Raw genomic sequence first — 19,939 nt, forward strand, 5'->3', positions numbered from 1 at the left:
TCCTTTGGAGGACAGATTGCATATATTTGATCAGGGAAAAAAATGATCCTGGAAGTTAAAAGATTTTGTATGCAGCAGCCACAGGGAACTCTCTGACCCTATAAACTCATCAAGGATTAGTCAGTCTTCCTTGAATAATGTGTGCACCGGGATCCCCTGTTAGCGACAAAGAGCTGGGGTATCAGTTTGGCATAAGCACAGCTGGCAGCTGCTACAAACTTACCTATTCTTCTCAATCTCAGTATCTGAAAATACTGAGTCTGCAACTCCACCATTACAAACCTCCACACAACCACCATCCTCATCATCAAAGTCAGAGGTGTTCAGGAAATCAAAGCTTTCTAAAGCACTTTCAACTGTTAGACTTAAACTGGAGGACCTGCTTCGGCTTACTGCTGGCTTGCACTGCAAAGGCAGAACGAACCAATGAAAACCCCAGAAATTAGCTACTACTGAAAGAAAAGAAAAAAAAGGATAAAGCTTCAAGTGTTCAAATTCTTCATTTTATTTTTAAAACATCATTTTATTGGGTGTTTCATTTCAAACCTTCATATTCACAGCATATAAAATCAAAGCCTGAGAACGGGAAAATCCCTTCCACTCCTCCTCCCCTTCCCATCCTATCCCCCTCTCTTCCCCAAAGAAAAACCCTCACTGGCCAAATTTGATGTGTTTTATAGACATGAGAAGTACATCTTGAATCCAAGTGACGCAGCTTTTGGCATCCTCCAAAAGGAAAGACAGCAGTTAAGGCTCTGGAAGTTGAAAGGCGAAGGCACGTTCCATAATTGCTGTTCTAGCTACAGAAGCCAATTTATACATATCCAATGGCACTATTGGATTTATTCCAGATGTAACTTGAATGGACCTTAGCCAGGAATTAATTTGATCCCATATTTTCAGATGTATTCATGTGATGAGAGGACTTTTGTGGCCTTTGAAGCCACATGGCTTACCAAGGAAAAGCCAATCAGGCATCAGATTCCTAGGTGACAGAGAAAAGCAGTATTGTAATTCAGAAATTAACAGTGCTAGAGAGGGGGGAAGCCATCCCATCTCACTACTGGGAGGAAATGTGATGGAAACCTTGCTGTTGCTGTAGGAAGTATCAAAGGCCCTGATCCCATGTGGTGATTCATCCAGACATGCCCACAGAGCTTCCTCCAGGGTCACCTTGCAGGATCAGATGTAACTTGATGGATCACCTCCATTGGTTTGTGCCATGACTTCAGCACCTTAAACGCTACATGATTATTTGATCAGAAAGAGCGAGGAGGAGCCACTGGTGCTGCACAAGCCACATCTTCCAGTCCCAGGCAGGAGCCAGGACTTTATCTCAGCTTGTAGAAAGAAATGCATTGGCCTCTGAGTTCAGATTCAGCACCATCTCGAGAGCTGAGGGGGCCTGGAGTTCTGTTTCCAATTCTTTTGCACACGATTTTAATGCTATAATGCTCATATGTTAGCACTCACGATGCTTGACTCCTTAAACTGACCGTAGAGTCACTAGCTGATCAAACACACTTCCCAACATCTCTGTGACACAGGTGGGTGCTGTATCCCACATCCTCTGTAGTGGGATGGGTAAACGATGGGTTTTGCTTCCATTTCCTTCAGGGCTGGTAGTGCTGTCTCTTCAGGCAAAAGCAAACAGCAACTCATGGGCTTCTCCTTCTCTCTGGTGGCCAAGAGAGATTTCTTCAGCCACAGATGGATTCCAGCTAGTCCTTTTTGCACGGGGAGCCCAGCACGGCTGCTGGTGATGCTAAGTGTCAGTCTGCAAGCTGATCGACAGGCGACACACAGACATAAGCAGATCTGGAAGAGGCGTCCATCTCAAGCATGCAGAAATCCTGTCTGCCTCTGTCTGTCTGTCCTCCCCCACATCCCATGTCTGTCCCATTGTAACTTCTGATAAAAAGAGTATAAATAAACAGTCTCCATTGTTGCTCTGCTGTTTGGATAGCTGACCACTTTGTACAAGCTGCAGAGCAGCCACGAAGTCAAAAAATAATAGTAACGGTAGCTTTGCCTGCTTGAACCTCCTTGGGAAATCATGCAAGAAACAGGGGCTGCAGGCTGCCAAAAAGGTGCTTAACTTGGGAAAGTACCATGCAGCTGCAAACGCCAATGGAAACAAGGATGTTAACAAAGTTTCTTCATAAAAAGATAATGCTGAAGGATAAATGCTTCCCTCCTTCCTCCTTAGCCATGTTTTTGAATGATGAGGCTTAAATGACTAGCAGACCAACTTGCATATGAATATGAAGCATTTGAAATGATTATTTCAAGTATATACTCAAGTAAGAGTATACAATACTCTGCACAGTAATGCATCATGACTTATTATTCATGGGGGTGATATGAGTCACAGTGATCAGCAGTAAACATACTAACAACACACATGCAAAACCCCTTTCTTCTTTCTAATTGTCAATACTTTCTGTCTATCCTCGTGTGATGGCAGAATGTCTCTCATTTTAAAACTGCACGGGGGAAAAAGGAAAGGGCTTGGAAGAAGCCTAGGCGATGAGGGGATGGCAACTTTCAGTGAGCCTTGTGCTTTGGCGACTGAGAAAATTCAGCTTCTATGGCTACAAGGCCTGATCCTCAGCTGCTGTAGTTTTGCACAGCTCCACAGCTTAGCTGCTAAAGCACACCCACTGAGGATGTGACCCATAGATTTCAAAGGCAGAAAGCTGGCTATAATCTGATCTCCAGTATGGCACAAGCAACAGGTTCACAAGTGGTTTCTTTAGAGAAGGGTATAATTGAATTGTGGCTCTGCCATTGCACCTTTTTCTCTTTCCCCCAGGTGTTGAGCAGATTAAAAGACCCATTGTTTGAGGACACAAGGCTGTGGTAAGCTTTGTAAGCTTAAAAATGCAACACTGTGAAAGGATGCTCCAAACAGGAGCAGATCTACTGCTACTGAGGAATTTTACTTGTCTCCAAAAACCCTACATTGGTGTTTGTGAGGCAGGGGAGGAGATTCTGCCTGCCTAGATTTCCTTTAGGGTAGTATTTTCTGAAAACATACTCACTTTTAGGACGTCATCTAGATGCATCACTTCTTGGTCCAGGTCCTGAAACTCTTTATACTGCTCTTTATGTGGCTCAAGAGCTAAGAGAAGCCCTTGCAAGGCTTCTTCAATGCTTCCATCGAGGTAAGATTTATATCCTTCTGATTCCCCACTAATTGATCCCTCACATGGCAGCCTCTCTGGGGTCATGGGTGCCTCTGCTGATGTAAGCCTTTTTACCAGCTGCTTCGTGATGTTGCCCTCATAGGTATCCAGCTCCACAGGCTTGAGCTCTGAACCTTCATCCGTGTCCTGCAGGAGAGACACCGGGACACTTGTTTCTATAAAGACATGATCACTCCCAGCATCAGAGGATTTTTGGCAAACTTCAGGAGCTGCCCTTGGGGTGGTCTTGTTCTCAACCGCTGTTCCCTCTCCCTGGGATGGCAGGTCCTTCGGCTCGGTGACAGAGTCTCTGCGGGAGTCGCTGCTGCTACAGTCCAGGCTTGAGCTCTTGGAGGACTTGAGGGCTCGGTGCTGGGTGGGGGTGGCAGTGATGTCAGGGCTGGAGCTGATGTGAGCAGAAGATGACTCTGCTGAGTTGGCAGGGGGCACACGGTCTTCGTAAGGCAGGTCGCCAAAGGTAAAAGAAAGAGGCCGTTTCTCAGTGATCACTGTTCCATTTTCAAAGACTTCATCTGGCAAATTCGACTGAAAAAATTACAGAGAAAGAGAGAAAATGTTTTTCATGCAGCAGTGGAAAGAGGAAAGAAATACAGTATGTGCCCGGGAAAGAAAGATGCAAGGAAAAAGATTAAAGAAGCATTCAAGACTTGAGAGATGGGAAAAATATTTCAAATCCAACTCCTGCTTTCATCTGGCACAGGTCCTGATTTCAGCAGGAAAACCACTGGAAAACTTGGGCTCGGCATGTCTCTGGTAAGCAGAGAGCTCTAGGAAGCGAGTCCCAGAACAGAGACCTGAATTCTTCTCATCCTACCCGATTCCCTCAGACAGCATTCCCAGTGCACCGCTCTAGTTCCTGTGGCATGTCTCTTTTTAATGGTGTTGTACTTAAGCCACCTTGTCTGCATTTTCCTACCCGTTATAGATTTCTGTTGTATTTATTGTCTGACTTCTAAAGTAGCAATCCCTAAAATTTAATAGTCTGCTCCACAAGTTTCTCTAGTGTCATGGCACTTTAACGGTGATATTACTATGCTATTTCTTTTCTGTCGAAAGTGTGTGCTGCACGTGGCAGGGATATCCCGTTGAACATGGGTTACATAGAAGTCCTGTTCAACATGAGTTTCTGCCAAAATGAACCAGAAGAATTGTGTGGTGGTGCATTGACCAGGATGTTGATCGTTTAGGGAGCAAAAATAGTGTACACAGACCCCAAAAAAAGTCATAGCATATACATATGTTCATCTCTTTGACTGACCTATGGGAAAGATCACTATAGGACTCACAACCTGCCTATCTGACCTACAAATCTTGCTTTTTTATGTGTCCAGTTCATGGAAATGCATGGCACAGATGAAAGGCAACTACCATTTTGCTGACGATTTGCTGGAAAGAACTCTAGGTGTTCACATGTTAGTAAGGTGCATAAGGTTAAAGTGTCCAAACTTGCATCTTTTTTTCCCCAGCACTATCAGCAACTTGTTTCCCTAAACATAATTATACTCAAAAGGTTCATTTCTTCTTTCCCTCAACATGGGTGTGCTTTTAGCATCTAGAGTCACGTCACTCGGCAAATGTAAAACATCAATCAGTGCAGCAGGCAATTTTTAAGAATACTGTTGGCTTGTATTCCTGCCCTGCTCTCTGCCCACAGATAGTTGGCTTCTGGTCATTATCCCTGTAGAAACCAAGAGGAATTTTGATTTAATATGAGCAGCATGGGCTCACAGTCATGTTCTTCCCTCTAATCAGTCAGCAAAATGAGTGAGTTGTAACGGAGAGCAACACATTAAGCATGCGTGGGAATGGAGGTGCCACATGGGGACTGAAAAAATCCTTCACCAAACGAAAACCAGGACTCACATATAGCTCTAGCCCTGCTTTTGGGCTTAGCCTGAGCGATGGCAGGTCACTAAAAGAGCGACTGCGACGAAGCTTGTCAAAGAAAGTGTCTTGCAGAGCATCTAAGATTGTCAACTTTGGCCTGTCTTGCAGGGGATGCAGCCATTTCTTCAACAGTTAAAGCAAAGAGGGTATGAGGAAGGGCAAGTTAAATGAATGCTTTGTACCAGAGTACTAAATTACAGGCATGGGGTGCAGCACTCGTAAAATTCATATCTGTGCAGATGGCCTACTCAGTTTGTATATACACAGTCCTGATTAAGCATTCAGAATTCGATTCATGCAAAATGTAGGAGCACCCTGTGAATATCTTCAGTACAGGGGCAAATTTTGTCATGGGATACGTTAAAAATACTAGTGCTATAATGGTTGTTTAACTACTTTTACAAAATGAAGGCACATTTGATAAAGATTATTCAAGTGTCATAGCATTCAGGCAAGGAGAATAGGTATGCAATAATTGGCCACATAGTTTCAAAGATGCCAGGATCATGGTCACCGTCTTTTAGGATTAACAGATAGAAAGGCACTTGCTTTATAAGTATGTGTAAGAGTAACCTGCTGGAACCAGGGGAAAAAAGCTTAGACATGTAAAGCAATGAAGTGTTTGCAGTGTTTGAACTGCTCTAGGGCTTCTCATTGCATAAACATGAAGCTGAACAGAACTTACAAAGAATGAGTGGTCCTTGAAGGTTGGTGTTTCGGGAGTGCCTTGGCTGTACATGGACATTCTCCTCTGGAGAGCAGATGCCTTGCTCACATTTCCTGTGGATGGGGTCAAGTCTTCAACATCAAAGGGACTACGGACACACAAGCAGAGGGAAAAAAAAAGTTGTTAGGCTGAGCAAGAAGGAATTTCAGGTCCATGGAAAGGATTTTTGAAAAGGTGGTTTATTAGCACATCAAAACCTAGAGGTAGCAAGTTTTTCAACAGAAGTGTTTAAAAGAAAATGTAGTTAATTAGACAGCAGGCTCATAAGTGTGGCTTTCAGTTCTGATAAAAGTGTTCCACTCTCAGAAATCATTTACGTAGCCTAGTCTGATGTTATTCTTCTCACATGAAAGGTATTCTCGGATTTGAGTTGCCAAGTGTCACACATACTAATGAGAAAGGTGCTCTGCTATTAATAGAGCTGTTGCATTATAAAGGAAACCAGTAGCTGTTACTGCTGGCTTCATGTTTATTGCATTACAAGAAAAAGCACACATGACTGTAAAAGTTAAATGCATCAATGCTTATTCAGAAATGACGTTTACCTATTTCATTAAAATGCAGTGAGAACTGGGTTTGAATCCTAACTCCATCAGCTTACATAGGCTGACCAATGCAGATGGACAAGCTTGGAGATTTCCCACCACCCTCATGGTGTAGGAAGCCCTCTTTAGGGGCCAGCTTTTAAAGATGGGCCAACTTCTGCACTTGGCTATGCTAACCTCAATCCAGGGCAACGCCACTGAACTTTAATGTTAAAAACATTTAATGAATATATGAGCACTCAGTTATGTCCCTTTTTTTGAGCCTGGGGAAGAAGCATATACTTTAGACAATTCTATGATCACTCATCACTATCTGTTTCATGTGTCTCCTAACGCCAGTACTTACCAAACCCGATTTAACAGCTGAAACTAGGCACAACCCCATTTGCCAGAGGGAACACAGGGAACCTATAGCTGACCATGAGCTACTTCTCATCTCCCAAACTTGGGCCACAATTCCTTCCCGTCTGCCTCAGCAGAGAGCAAAATAGAGAGAACAGACCACATGGAGAGACCTTTTCTCTTTGGTTGAATTTTTACAGCTGCTTGACCCAGTGATCAACAAATCAACCACCTCTACTTACTACCAGGTAATTTCAAGATTCAGCTTTATTGTGCCGAGGTCGTTAATGTCTACTGCAACCACCTGAGGCCGAGCTGCAAACAAGTCTTTTGTCTCACAGGTAACACTTCCCACAAGGATGTGAGTAGCAAGTCCTTTGACTTCTGTGACCTGTAAGAGACAAGAACAGGATATCCAGGACCACAAAAGGCATTGTAATCCTTCATTACAAGGCAAGGGGTTTGATTTTCTTACCTTTCTTACCCTTGCTGAAAGGATTCTAGAACATGACTAGGTTTGTTGTGTTACTTAGGGGAAAAATCGGGGGGTTGGTTTTGGTTGTGGGTTTGGTTTTTTTTTAATAAATGCATAGTTGCATATGATTATGGTTGTATGTTTTCTTTACGTTTTTATGGGTGTCAGAAGAGAACAACCACACTGGCTCAGACTGAGGGGCTATCCAGTCTTGTATTTGGTCTTTTGCAGTGACCATAAGCAGAGCCCAAGGGAAAAGTGAGAACAAGAAGAGCATATTGAATGTTCTTCCATCTCATACTCTCTCACCAATTGCCAATTTTCACGACAGGGAATCTTCTGATGAAGCTTGCCTATTCAGTAATTCCCAAGGGAGCTCTCTTCTATGTGTTCATCTCCTGTAACTCTGAAGCCATGTAATTATTTGCATCTATGATGGCCTTTGATGAGGACTTCCACAGATCTACTGGTGAGGAACTGCCTCCATCTGTGTTTCTATAGTAAGAGTAGAGCACTATTCATACTTACAGATATACCTGCCTGAAAATTCAGGGGGACCGTTACATATGCAGCTCCTGTACAAACAAACCTTCAGCTATTTGCTTGAAAGTTAGTTCTTGAACCTTTTATGTGAAAGTCTTTGGAAAGAGGCCAAAAGGGGTGAAAATATACACATTAACCTTAATAGTACTGGGACTCTTGTTTGTAGCTCTCACGTACTATGAGAAAGGGTTCTCTCCTAACCTTCCACCTTAAACCTGTGTTGTTAGACTGGGGAGAGTGTCTCACCTTGTGTCACAGCTTGACTTTCTATGAAAGCTTACCGTCTCACACATTTGGGATTATTTTGTTGGTGACTTTGTAATCACCTGCTTTTTTTTTTTTTCCCCCATAAAGTTTTTGCAGTGGCTAACTGGGACATTTCCTGTGAGACTTTCAAGACACTCCTCTGTTTAAGCTGCCCAACCAGGGGCACCTGGAATAATTATTAGCAGCAATTTCCAGACAGGGGTCAGGCAATGGGTATCTCTAGGTTGGAGGTTTTTTGGAAGGAAAGCACATGGACTTTCAGCCAGGAGAGAAGGTTTGTGGGGAGGCCTGGAGCAATGAGGGGATGAAGCAGTTGTGGAAAGACTCTGGTTTGGGAGGAAAAGTCACTGCTGACTGCTAGGAGTTGCAATGGTTGTTCTTTCCCGGGTGATGTGGCATAGAGCCAGAGGGCAACAGAGGCTGCAGGCATTAAGAAATTTTGGGAACTGCTGTGCTGTAGGAAGCTGCCAAAAATGTTTTTTCTACAGGTCCCCACCTCACCGTGAGCAGAAATCTTACAGCCCTGCTACCTCACACTGTAGTGCTGCTCTTCTGCACAGGGTGGTGGGACCGGACCTCAGGACTGTTCCAGCTTATGCCCAGCTGGCCCTGTGTGTGTTCAGTGGCAGACTTATATATTTCTCTGGATCAACAGATGCTGCTCTCTTTTCTGAGCAGTATTAACAAACTCATTAGTAGTGGGATATTTTGGTTTGGGGTTTTTCATTGTTGTTGGTTTCCTGAATGCTGTTAGCAAACAGGTTTTCAGTGTTCCCTTGTTTTGCTGCAAGTAATCTGAGTGGCCGGAGAGTGACGGGAGGCAAGAGCCCTGTTAGCGTGGCTATGACACCCCCCCCGGGAGTTAGGACAACCTCTCCCACAGGACTCCCAAACTGTTTTGTCTTGTAGCATCTAGATTGGACAATGCTATAGCACTTCACTCTAGCAGGTGTGTTGGAAATACTAATGATGGCTCGTTTTCAAAGAGTTTAATGATCTGCTTCTGCGTTTTTGCTGCTGGTGCATGAGGAGGCAGCCTCTTGACTCCTGCCTTGCTTGCAGGCAAAGGAGTTATCATGTGTACCTTAATGGAGATCAGTCCAACAATGAGAGGGAGGAAAACCATTTCTTCTCCATCCCAGCTCTGCTTGCCATTCACTTCTATTTTGCCTTTCAGTTTCCATCGCTGGCGACCGTAACGCATGAAAATCTGAAAAAGAAAAAATCCTCTTATTTTCTTGAGAAATCTGCTCTCATGATGCACAAGCATCAGAAACAGAATTGGGGAAAGGGTCTGAAAAAAGTTGGAAGAGTTTGTGGTGTAAGTGCTGCCCTTCTGCTTCCCATCGAGCCAGAAGGAAAAGGTCTGTCCTGCAGGAGTTCTGCCTCTCAGCTCTGCTAATCACTCCTTTTGGCAATGTATCCCTCATCCCAGCTTTGACTTTCACATAACTAGATGACTCTTAACAAAGAAGCTGCAGGAGTGTTAACTATCTGCAGGGAAAGCAGCAGGGGGTGTGCGTGTAGATTTAGGTGGGCAGGATGAAAGCCACCATGGCCTTTCCTAACATCTACAGCTTGCTGGATCCACTGCCTTTCCAGGCTGCGGAGAGGGTAGGTGAGCTTTTGGCCATCCCCCCCCATCAGAGGCCTGTCCAGCTGCAAGGCTTTGGCTGGCGGATGATGGAAATGAATGAGACCCACAGTGTGGTGACACAAGTTGACATGTTAAGAGCAGCAAAGCCCCTTTTGGGCTGTGGGGCTGGCTGGGACAGACCTGCACCAGCTAACCAGCCCCACTGAGGAAGCACACGCCGTTTGCAGGCACGAGTGGCAGGAGAGATTTGTCACAGGGAACAAGAGTGGGAACAACTGAATCTATGATGAAGACAACTGGGGAGTACAGGTTGGGGGGATCCATTATTGAGCTGCTGCAAATTTCTTGCAGGGTTAGCTCTGTTCTGGATAGAGTTGGAGGCTTTTATTTTAATCCATCCCTAATTAACCTGCTCTTGATGTTCTCCACTGGAACACCGCAGTGACTGGAGATCCTGACATAGCCTCACAGAGGGTAATACCTGGGTCTCAAGAAATGATTGTTTTGTGTCTTTCTGTTACTCTGCTTTATGATGAAATAAAGCCTAAGCATCCAGTCGAGGATGCTCGCAAGGATGCGTTCAGTTTGCTCTGTGTGCATGGGATGGGGCGTATGCTTTTTTCTTGGGGAATCAGAAATGTTTGTCACAAACAAGATTTTTATAAGTTAAAAAACCCAAACTAACAACAACTTGTAGTTCTTCAAATAGCCATCATTCAGTGCTCTGAATATAATTTTCTGATCTTCTGACAGATGCCCTACAAAGGCAGACATAAAGAGAACTACAGAGTTTTTCAGGTCATATACAGGAAGAATAATAGCTGTTTCTTGGGGTGCCAACGTGAAAAGGTTTTATTCATCGCGATGTAAAAAGCAGAAGAAACTTGCCTTCCTTTTGATTCTTTTGCTGTTAAACAAACCATAAACCAACGCAGACGTACCTCGTATTGATCTCCTGGGCAGAGCCGAGCGAAGCCAGCCAGACCTGAGAAGGAAAGACACAGAGGGGCTGTGGGGAGGGTCTGGGTGCCTGGGGTGCAGTGGGGTGCCGCGGGGCCACCGCTGCCATGCCTGCACAGGGGAGGGTGGCAGCCCCCCACCCCAGCAGCCCACCCCACTGGGGTGTGTTTTTAAACCCCCCTTACTGCCACCTCTGCGCCCTCCAAACCAAGACTGTGTCCCCACCCCCGCAGTCTTACTTTCCTTTTGTATAAAATTCATTAGTTCGTGGTTTCTTGCATATGAAAGAATTGCACTTTCCAGCTTTTTTGCCTACAAGAGCTGAAAGTTTCCTTTTCTATAATAATTATAGAAAAAGAAGAAACAGTTTTCTGATATCATCTGGCTTTGGAAGCTCAGTTTAACACCCTTACTAACCCGAGGTGTCGGCAAGCTGCTGATTACCATGTAGTGCTGGCTGCTTATACACTAATCAGACCGAGCTATACGTTTTAGCAAAGATTCCTTTTTCGTACATCTTAATAGAGACACAGCAAGTGAGAGGGGCTCCTTCTGCTTGGTGTTTCCATAACATTATCATTCCCATACCAGCTGAGTATCTTCCAATAGTCAAACCATTTTTTGACATCTGTAATACGAGGTTTATCCCACCTTTCCCCAGACGAGGGAGCAGTGCAGCAAAGCACCTGTATATGTGTGCTTGATGATTTTTTTTTTTTTTAAATGTAGGACACGAGGATGGTATTTCTATATTGGCACTGTGAATATGAAATTAAATTTCCCTAAGGGACCATGCTGAAATCTCGGGGAAGTCACCATCCCTCACCTGGCCCTGTGATCTGCCCTTCTACTGGATTCCACGGGCTGTTTTTCCCACAGAGGGAACCTCTCCTCTCTCACGGAGCTGCTCAGTAGGTAGCTATTGCACTTGCTTGGTATAGAATGGTACCCAGCTTTGCCTGGGTAAGCCTAAAACCCCCAGTGTAGCCAAGCCCAAAGCAACCATCCTGAAGACACATACAAAGCCTGTGGCAAAGAAAGGAATGAAAATGAATTTGCAGGGGTCTTTTATCCTAAAATTTTATCCTAAAATACCATGACTGGACATATATAGGCGTGTTAAAATCAAGACAAGTATGATGAACCCCAGTGCTGGCTTTGTTTACCAGGCTGAATCAGTCCTGTTAGCCGGCCTGTAGGAGCAGCTAGATCCTTGCACACAGTCATGGCCCACCCCTGTGATCTGCTGATCCTCCTCTACCACTTCTTTGACCAGAAAAGAGTTTTCTTCACTCATCTTACCGTTTTACAGAATAGAGAGACCCCTGCACAGAGCTCATATTACCAATTCCTTTCTAATTTATTTACTGTTTATAAATAATTTAAGCTTACTAGCACTCCACTGCTGCTTCTCTCTCCCCAGGCTTTTATAAGTGAATTTGATCTCTGCTGGGACACATCATTGAGAGTATCAGAGGGAAATAAAAGGCCCTTTCTTTGCTCAGTGGATGGGGTGGGAGCATGGGGAAACACAGCTTAAAATGCCACGTGGATGTTGCCTGATGTCGAGGTCTGTGAGCCCTGACTGGCCCAGCCATGCTGGTCAAGTCTTTCCAGCCTGATGAAGAGGAGACTGAGCACTGACTTGATTACAGGGGATAAGTACTGCCATAGGAAACAACTTTTTGGTACCTGAATGGCTCTTGGGGGCTAAAGGCATGGCAGAAGCCAACGGCTCTCTTGTACCATTTCAAATGTCACATCCTTGTAAAAGCACTGGGCTTGTAATGCAGATGGGACAGAAGATTGCTCCTGGGGTGGCAGTGTAAGTAGAGGAAAGGGTCATTACATGGCTGTGGTAAGGTGACAGTGCCACCCAAAGTGCGTGCAGCATGTACAGCTCCGCTTGTGTGCAGGATGCTGGACACTTGGACTGTGGCTGCTGGTGCTGGGCTCCATGTTGCAGAGCCCCTCGTGCCTAAGACCATCGCGCCGCTCTCCCCCTGTGAAATGGCTGGGCACTTCATCTCCTGCCGTCCTGGCGTTTCCAACAGGTATGGGGGTGCTTCTCTATACATCATAACAGGACATGCAGATTCCATACAGGAACTTCTAAATTTCCACTCTGGCTTTTCCTGTTTAATTCCAACAGCCGATTAATCCTGAGCAGTAATCCAAGCCTGCTGGCAAGTTTATTATCTTTATTTTGGAAAATGGTTAGCTGCTTTTTTTTTTTTTTTTTTTTCAAATATCAGTCATAAAAACACAGTGTGGGCCCACTGCTTCCTGACAGCGCTGTGTAGGTTGGCTTGCTTTCAGTGTAAATGACAGAGGGCACAAAATAAAAATAACTTTCACTGGAATGGCTAGGAACAGATAAGCTTTATGGGGAGGAATGCTTTGATTTTAAAGCAGATCCTAAAGTTAGCTGAATATGCTGCAGCATAACTTGGGGGAGCTTGCTGCATGATCTGCAGGCTTTTGTGCTAGAGCTGTTGCGGGCTGTAGCAACAGCAATGGCTGGATTGTCCTATTGGCTTCCTATTCCTAGGGAAAACTGTATAGATAGAAATCTTAGAAGACATAAATAGAGAATACTTAATCATATGGCATTTCTCTTTGTTCTAATTTGGGCTTCATTATGTTATGAGAACTATGTTCAGAAGTAGCAGTTTGTGGTTTCTGCTCCACTCCTGTGCGTGAGCACAGCACCTGCCTTCTCGAGAACCCTTGAGCTTTGTTAGAGGATTTGGGCATATAAGAGAGAGGGGGGCAGAACTTTTCAGCCCAGCCATTTGTGATGCCATGACACCTTCTGCAAACATGTCCTACTGTCAGGAACTGTGCATTGCACTGCATTTACATTAAGGAAACGCTCTGAGGGACCTAGCCTGGTGCAATTCCCTTTCCATACTGTGTGACCTCGGGTTTCCTTCAGCACATCCACGCTGCGGTTCTGCTGTGGGTTTTTTTGTGTAGAAATACCTGGCTCAGTCTCCATGTGTCCATCTTGTAACTTTACATCTATGCATCTTTGATTGCCTTTCTAGTACTGAAGAGTGCAGGCTTTAAAACCTGAGGTTTGGTGCTGTGGGATGGAGCTAGGAGAACTCTAACAGCTGCTGCGCTTGTTTTCTCTAATATGGGAGCATGGAGTAGCTATTTTAACTTAATCTAAGCTAGATCATGACTTACGCAGTGCAACCACAGGACACAATTAACTCACAACTGTGACAAGGCAGGCAGGATCAAAACCTTGTATGATATTTATGAGCTCTAAAAACTCTACAAGCAATACTGTGGATTTTTTAAATAGCAAGATTTCAAGTGAATAATTGAGAGTGCATGAATATTTAGATGCTGATTTTGTTTTATAGAACTATTGTCATGCCAGTGATTGAAGATCCAAAAAAGATATGCCCCCACAATCTCTTCTTTAAGACATTGAGTCTTAAAGGGATAACAGCATTAGCAATACCTGGTGATTCACTGAGGTTTCAGGTAAAACTGATTCCATTGTATTCAAACCCATAAAATCCCCTGTCATAAAGACAAGGAATACAATGTAAAGATGAATGCCATCACTGAGCTATCTAGGTGTTTAAATGGTAAACTACCCCCAGCTCTTTGCTTTTTTACATTTCTTCAAAAATAGTAGTCAGAATCAGTAAAAGTAAAGGACTTAGAAAAAGCTGATGTCAAATTAGGAAAGTGTTTTGAACTTCAGCTCCATGGGCATTCACATAATTTCCCAGTCATCTTCTTAAAGAATTATGGAAATAGAGGCAAAAGGTACAGCAGCCTTCAAAACTGAATTGCTCTGGCTGTTGGGAGGAGTGTTTGAGAGAGGTAATTAGCCTTGAAAACAAGAAGCATCATCTCAGACAGTCTCTCAGTAAGCTTTGATGTTCCTGATTCTGTGATCCTTTCCAGTGGGCAGGAATGTAAGTTGGGGGTTTGAAGGCTCAGCAATGCGTGTGGTGAGGGAAAGCTACACCTACCATAAATGCATGTCACCCCAGCATGTCTTGATACCCTTGCTAACATGCACAGTGACTGCTGCTGTTGGGAGAAAGAAGGGAAAGGTGAAAAGGCAATTACCTTTCATCTTGATGGAAAACTCCCCCAATAGGTTTTCTAGCTCTGCTTCTATGGTACACATGTTCTGTGGTGGAAAAGAGAACAGTGAGGTCAAACCCTTTTTCTGCCTTTTTTTCTCTTTTTTTTTTTTTAAGGTGTGTTTGGAAGGAAAGATTCTGTTATGCAAATGAAAGATATTTTGCAATAAAAATCAATCTGCCAGAGCCATCCGTGCTGCTTAGCTGGGTCTTGCCCTAAAAATGGCAGCTGAGCTATGCCTGCTTGCACCGAAGCTGAATGTAACCCCATGCTCTTCTTCTGTTGCGCTCTAATCCTCCCGTTGGCAGAGGGTAGTTGTGGCCCTTGAAACGTAACCTGGTCACTGTCCCAGTCCTTTCCAGCTAGGACATGTGCCAGCAGCAGCTCCGTGCCAAAGTGGCTCCCAGCAGGATTTAATCTTTCACGAAACGTGGACTACATTAACAAAAAAGACTGTGGGAGATGGGTACTGGACCCTGTCCAGTTCTTCCTTTGGATTTAGGAAGACTGTCACAGCTTGTGTGCTGGGATGTTTGTAACACTAGTAGACCCTTGCTCATCTACTGCCTGTTTAACAAAATGTTGATCACAGCAAGTAAAACAAGATGGGATGCAACAGATGTCTTTATACACAAGGGTTCCAGCCAACCTGCCAACCCAAAATCTGTGGGTAGGAAGGAGGTAGTTGAATATAAGTAGGTTTGGGACAGATGTACACTTTTTTCTTGTGCAGCAGTTCTCATGTTTAACCCTGCTCTCACAGAGCATAAACCTTATTTCAAGGAACTCTTTGGGCCCAGGTAACCTGTCCTTGTAAGTCATCAGGTATCTACCTGAAGTCAAAAAAATAAATAATAATTCTTCTTTGCTGAGTTTGTTTTTAAATCCTTTATCTGGATGAAATTTTCCCTACAATCACTGGCAAAGTTCCCACGGCCTTCAAATGGTGTGAGAGTGAAAAGATGTTTAAACTGATGAGGATGTACCTCTGTGTACTCCTTGTAACTCCTGTTGATCTCGGTTAAACTCTCTCGAGCTGCTTTGCTGGCAGGAGACATTGCAAAGGCTTGCTTCATTTTGCTGGCACCATCACAGAGACGTCTTTGGATACAATAGGCTTCATAAAGCTCATCCACCTAGTGGGAACAAGGAAGGTGTATTGAAAAAAACCAGAAAACCTGACAAAGTCATTGGCATTACAAGGAAGCTCAGCCAAGCTGTTAGATCCAATGGATGGGCTGAGCAAATGAAGCCGTGATACTGTTACAGTCTATGAAAAAGAAGCACAAGATAAAAATAACTTCCACTGTGAAAGTCTCTTTACAGCAACACTAGATGCTGCCAGCAATTCACCTGCTTGCCCTGCACGCCTTTAACCATTGCTACTCCCTTTCCCCTCCCTTGCCTGGGCTATGTATAATCGTAGCAGTAGGGCAAGCATGCAGCAACCTTCTCAAATATATCACTGTGGAAGAGCTCTTTTAAAGGCAGCTGCAACATCCACACTGCCAAATGGGACTGGACACATTAAATGGCACATTTAACAGGGCCAGGAATGCTTTCTGTATTGCTGACATCAGCCGTGGATTGAAGCTGTTGCAATATTTGACTAATAGGTAGTACTGGAAGCAGGGAGTGATTTTTTTTTAATTCTCACTGCCCGTCCTCCAGAAACTGGGAGTCATAGCCAGTATCAGCACAAGGGCTTAGAATCAGCTAATGTCAAATTAAGAAAATATTTTGAACTTCAGCCTCCCAGGCACTCACATAATTCCTAGCTACCTTAAACTCCTTTGGCATGACTTAGGTGCCCAACATTTCATAAGCACTCTGGAAGTTCTACAAAACCTAGTCACATACTGGTTAAAGTCTCACCTTCAGTGTGCAATAGGTTTACAGGCATCTTGTGTTTTGATTTCCCTTTCCCTCTAATCCCTGCACTGAATGTATATATTTACTCTGAGATGTTCAGTAGGAGTCTACAGTGGTATAGCTGGTGTATATATATACACACTAGCTATATATAGTGATATATATTTATATAAACTTAATCTTCCAGATACAGGAGATTTAAGTTTTCTAACTTGACTTTATCAGAATGGGGAGAAGGAAAGGAATAGAAGAAGCTGTCTCTTCCCTCTGCTTCTAATATCCCTGCTAAGATAGGATGATGTTTGCTTTTTACCTTGTTATCTCTGACATCAAACGATTGCCCTGTGCCCCATCATGCTTGTTGCTCAGTACTGGATTTTCACAGCAGAATTTCTCTCTATGAAAGCATCCAGTGCCTTGGCTTCCTTAGTCTACAATTTTGTGTTGCTGCATTAGAAATGAGCCTGATGTGACAATCCAGGCGTATTCCAAATCCCATTTTCCAAGCCTACTTAACCTCTAACGAAAAGTGCTGTTGCTTATTTGTTTGGAATGGGAACGGTCTTCCTGGTGGCTTCAAAGCCTTAGGTTGACTTTTACAAGGCTAGCTTGGATATCCAGTAGCCAAAGCCTCTGACTTAGATCCTTAAAGAAGATAGGGACTGCTTTGCAAAGTGAAAGAGTTCAGCAAAGGCTAATAGAGACGCAGGTAGCATTTTGCCATTTCAAAGTTACAAAAAAAGCTTCTTAGGCTTTTTTATAGGAAGTCATATCCACTCCTATTTCTCTTGCAAGTCAGCAAGCTAAAGACAGCTACTATATAAATAGCTGTCAGTCGGTATTTACTTCTGCCACCAGGGTGGTGCATTAGCGCGGGGTTGATGCCCTGCCCCTGCCCGTGTGAGAATGGCCAGGGCACACTCATCTGCCCCCCTAAAAACATGGGGTCTGCTGCTGCACATCCCATTTTGCTCACTTTGCTTCCTCTGCAGAGCAGCGGCAGGCAGAGGGCAGAAGGCATCGCTGTGGCCCTGATTCGGTACTGCTGAAAAAGACCTTCTTTATTATTAGAAACAAAGATCCCTCTTTACCTGCCCAAGCCCGTAAGCTTTACCACAGCACAGCTCAGTTCCTTTTGTCTCTGTTGCTGTGGGTTACGGAAAGTGAACTCATGTACTCAGCAAGCTGAAGCAATACCGACCAACAACACCTCTTGCATTTCGTGTTTTTCAATCCTATTATAAGCCCAGAAACCATTAGCTCTGAGAAGGCTGGAGTGGGAAGTACTTGAATGGAAATGTTCTTTAAGCACTAATTTTGCCATTCATGTTGCCAGCAAGAGGGAAGGTGTTTTGGGGAATGAAATTTCAGTCTATCACCTTATGATTTCTTTTATTTTTTTGGCTCCAAGAGCAAGAGAAGACTGAAATTAAAAGGTTTGGATGGGTTGTCATAATTGGAGCACTTCAAGCTGCGTGAATGTTTTTCAAATGACTCTCAAAAGACATTTAATCCATCAAAAATAATTCATTCGTTTGTCAGGCTCAGAAAAGCAACTAATTGCTAGCAGATATGTTTATAAGTAAGAGAATACATGCCATGGATTTTGTCCAGCTCTAAAATGTATCAGTATAAATCACAAGTACCTCTACTGAATATTCTCACCGATGTAATCAAGTGGATGTGGGCCTCAAACCACGCAGCAGAAGCGTTAGCAGTGAAATCCAGGAATAAATCCAATCTAGCTGCTGCGTACAGTAGAGACAACTGCCGAATTAAATTACTTTCAGATGTAACACTCTTTCTACCTACAGTTTAAAAATAAGCATGCAGTGAGCGAGATTTTTCCCAGCAAGTGTCTGACCCTATGTTCTCTCTGTACCTAAAAGCGGGCAGGAGTGTCTTGGGGCACGGCTGGACCTTGGGGGCTACAAACCCTATGGGAACCCTTTCTTTGGCTCTGACCACCAGCCCATTGCAGTAAAAATACTGAATCTGGGAGAGGCTTCGTCAAGGCAGCCTCCCCAGAGTGGAGGAGTAGCAGGAGGCCAAGGGTTTGTTTTCCTAATAACGCAGGAGCAGATGCAGAAGAAAGATGATAGGAGTGCTCATTACCTTGCTAATGTGGAACTCCAGCCTTCTCATGTATCTTTCGACTGCTTTGATTTGCTGCAGGAAAGGAAGAGGCAGAGGGTGAGGCACATTTAAATAAATCAGTAAGACACTGCCACACTAGCTCTGCGAGTCCCCATGAATCTGGGAAACTCCCTAAAACACACAGGGGTTTGTTGCCCATGAATTTGGAATCAGCTCTCCCGCCTTACTACCATTAACTACCATTAACCTGCTGCTGACAATGGAGTCCACTGACTTCTGTACCTAATATATTTTTAAACAAAAAAAGAGTTTTCCTTTCATGGGATTTTCCTAGTTTTTTGAATTCTTCAAAAAGGGGGGGGGGGGGGGGGGTTGAAGATCAGAGCTTTTTTAGCCCAAAACAGAGTATTTTCAGTGCTTTGAAAACCTGTATTAAAATGTATTTGGTTTAGCATTTCAAAATCCATTCTCTTCCTTAGAAAATTGTTTTTGACAGCAAAACCAAGCTTGGCATTTTGACTGAAAAAAAAGCCAGACTTGCTCTGGAAAAGTTTTGGAAAACTTTTCTTTTCTTTCACTCAAGATTTTCTGCAGGGAAAAATAGTTCCATTTTTTTGTTCCCCAGAACTGGCAGGAGGAGGGATGAGCCAGGGTTTGACCTGGCTCCCACAGACCCCGCTGGCATGCCCCTGCCAGCCCCTCACCGCCTGGAGCTGGCAGGGTGATGTTCCACAAGGCGATGGATGTAACGGCTGGCAGCTGAAAGGTATAGGAGGTCTCACCCCTCCGCCTCTCTCCTCCCCGGCAGGGGTCTGTCTCCTCCCCTGTGCCTGTCCCAGGGCCAGCGTGCCTCCACAGGCCCGGGGAAAGGGCTGATGGGGTAAGTGTGATGCTGAGTTAGTAAGCACAGCTGGCTGGCGGGGGTGCCGGGCAATACCACAGCCCCCGGGAAGAAGAGGGGAGTGGGAATTCTTCCTTTGCAAGGGCAAATTGTCAGTAGCCTCTCCCTCAACAGTGTTGGCCTGGCTAGTAGATCTGGCTGAGAGTGGTTTCCCATGCCAGCTACGTACACCATATGGATACTAATGCTCCCTAGCAAAAGCAGTGTCAAAGGGAGTAACGTACCTTATCTAAATCGTACAGGACTCCCTGCAAGAGAAAACAAGAAACTGTGATTAATTTTGCAACATAACAGCACGAAGAGAAAATAATGTTTGTCAATCAATAGAAATCACCAACAAGACCAGGGCTGGAAGGGAAGAAGAGCATCAGCACAAACCCCCTGTATCCCTCTCCCAC

The 19,939-nt window shown here is 44.3% G+C and overlaps 1 protein-coding gene across 7 annotated transcripts in view; it reads right to left on the reverse strand.

Moving 5' to 3' along the window:
- RIPOR2 (RHO family interacting cell polarization regulator 2) overlaps positions 1-19,939 on the reverse strand; it is a 70,302-nt gene that overhangs the window by 13,677 nt on the left and 36,686 nt on the right. For 2 of the 7 annotated variants that reach the window (XM_055706180.1, XM_005431979.4), the window contains 10 exons: positions 19,766-19,789; positions 18,659-18,712; positions 15,658-15,807; positions 14,654-14,717; positions 10,534-10,577; positions 9,080-9,205; positions 6,953-7,101; positions 5,782-5,911; positions 3,045-3,734; positions 224-405 (listed from right to left, as the gene is read on the reverse strand). In XM_055706180.1, coding sequence (XP_055562155.1) covers positions 224-405; positions 3,045-3,734; positions 5,782-5,911; positions 6,953-7,101; positions 9,080-9,205; positions 10,534-10,577; positions 14,654-14,717; positions 15,658-15,807; positions 18,659-18,712; positions 19,766-19,789 — 1,613 coding nt within the window. Of the gene's footprint in view, positions 1-223; positions 406-481; positions 2,119-3,044; positions 3,735-5,072; positions 5,220-5,781; positions 5,912-6,952; positions 7,102-9,079; positions 9,206-10,533; positions 10,578-14,653; positions 14,718-15,657; positions 15,808-18,658; positions 18,713-19,765; positions 19,790-19,939 lie in introns of those variants that run through there. The other 5 variants (XM_055706181.1, XM_055706182.1, XM_055706185.1 and 2 more) reach the window with 4 other exon arrangements.

Source organism: Falco cherrug, chromosome 3 (assembly GCF_023634085.1).
Source record: "Falco cherrug isolate bFalChe1 chromosome 3, bFalChe1.pri, whole genome shotgun sequence".
NCBI lineage: Eukaryota > Metazoa > Chordata > Aves > Falconiformes > Falconidae > Falco > Falco cherrug.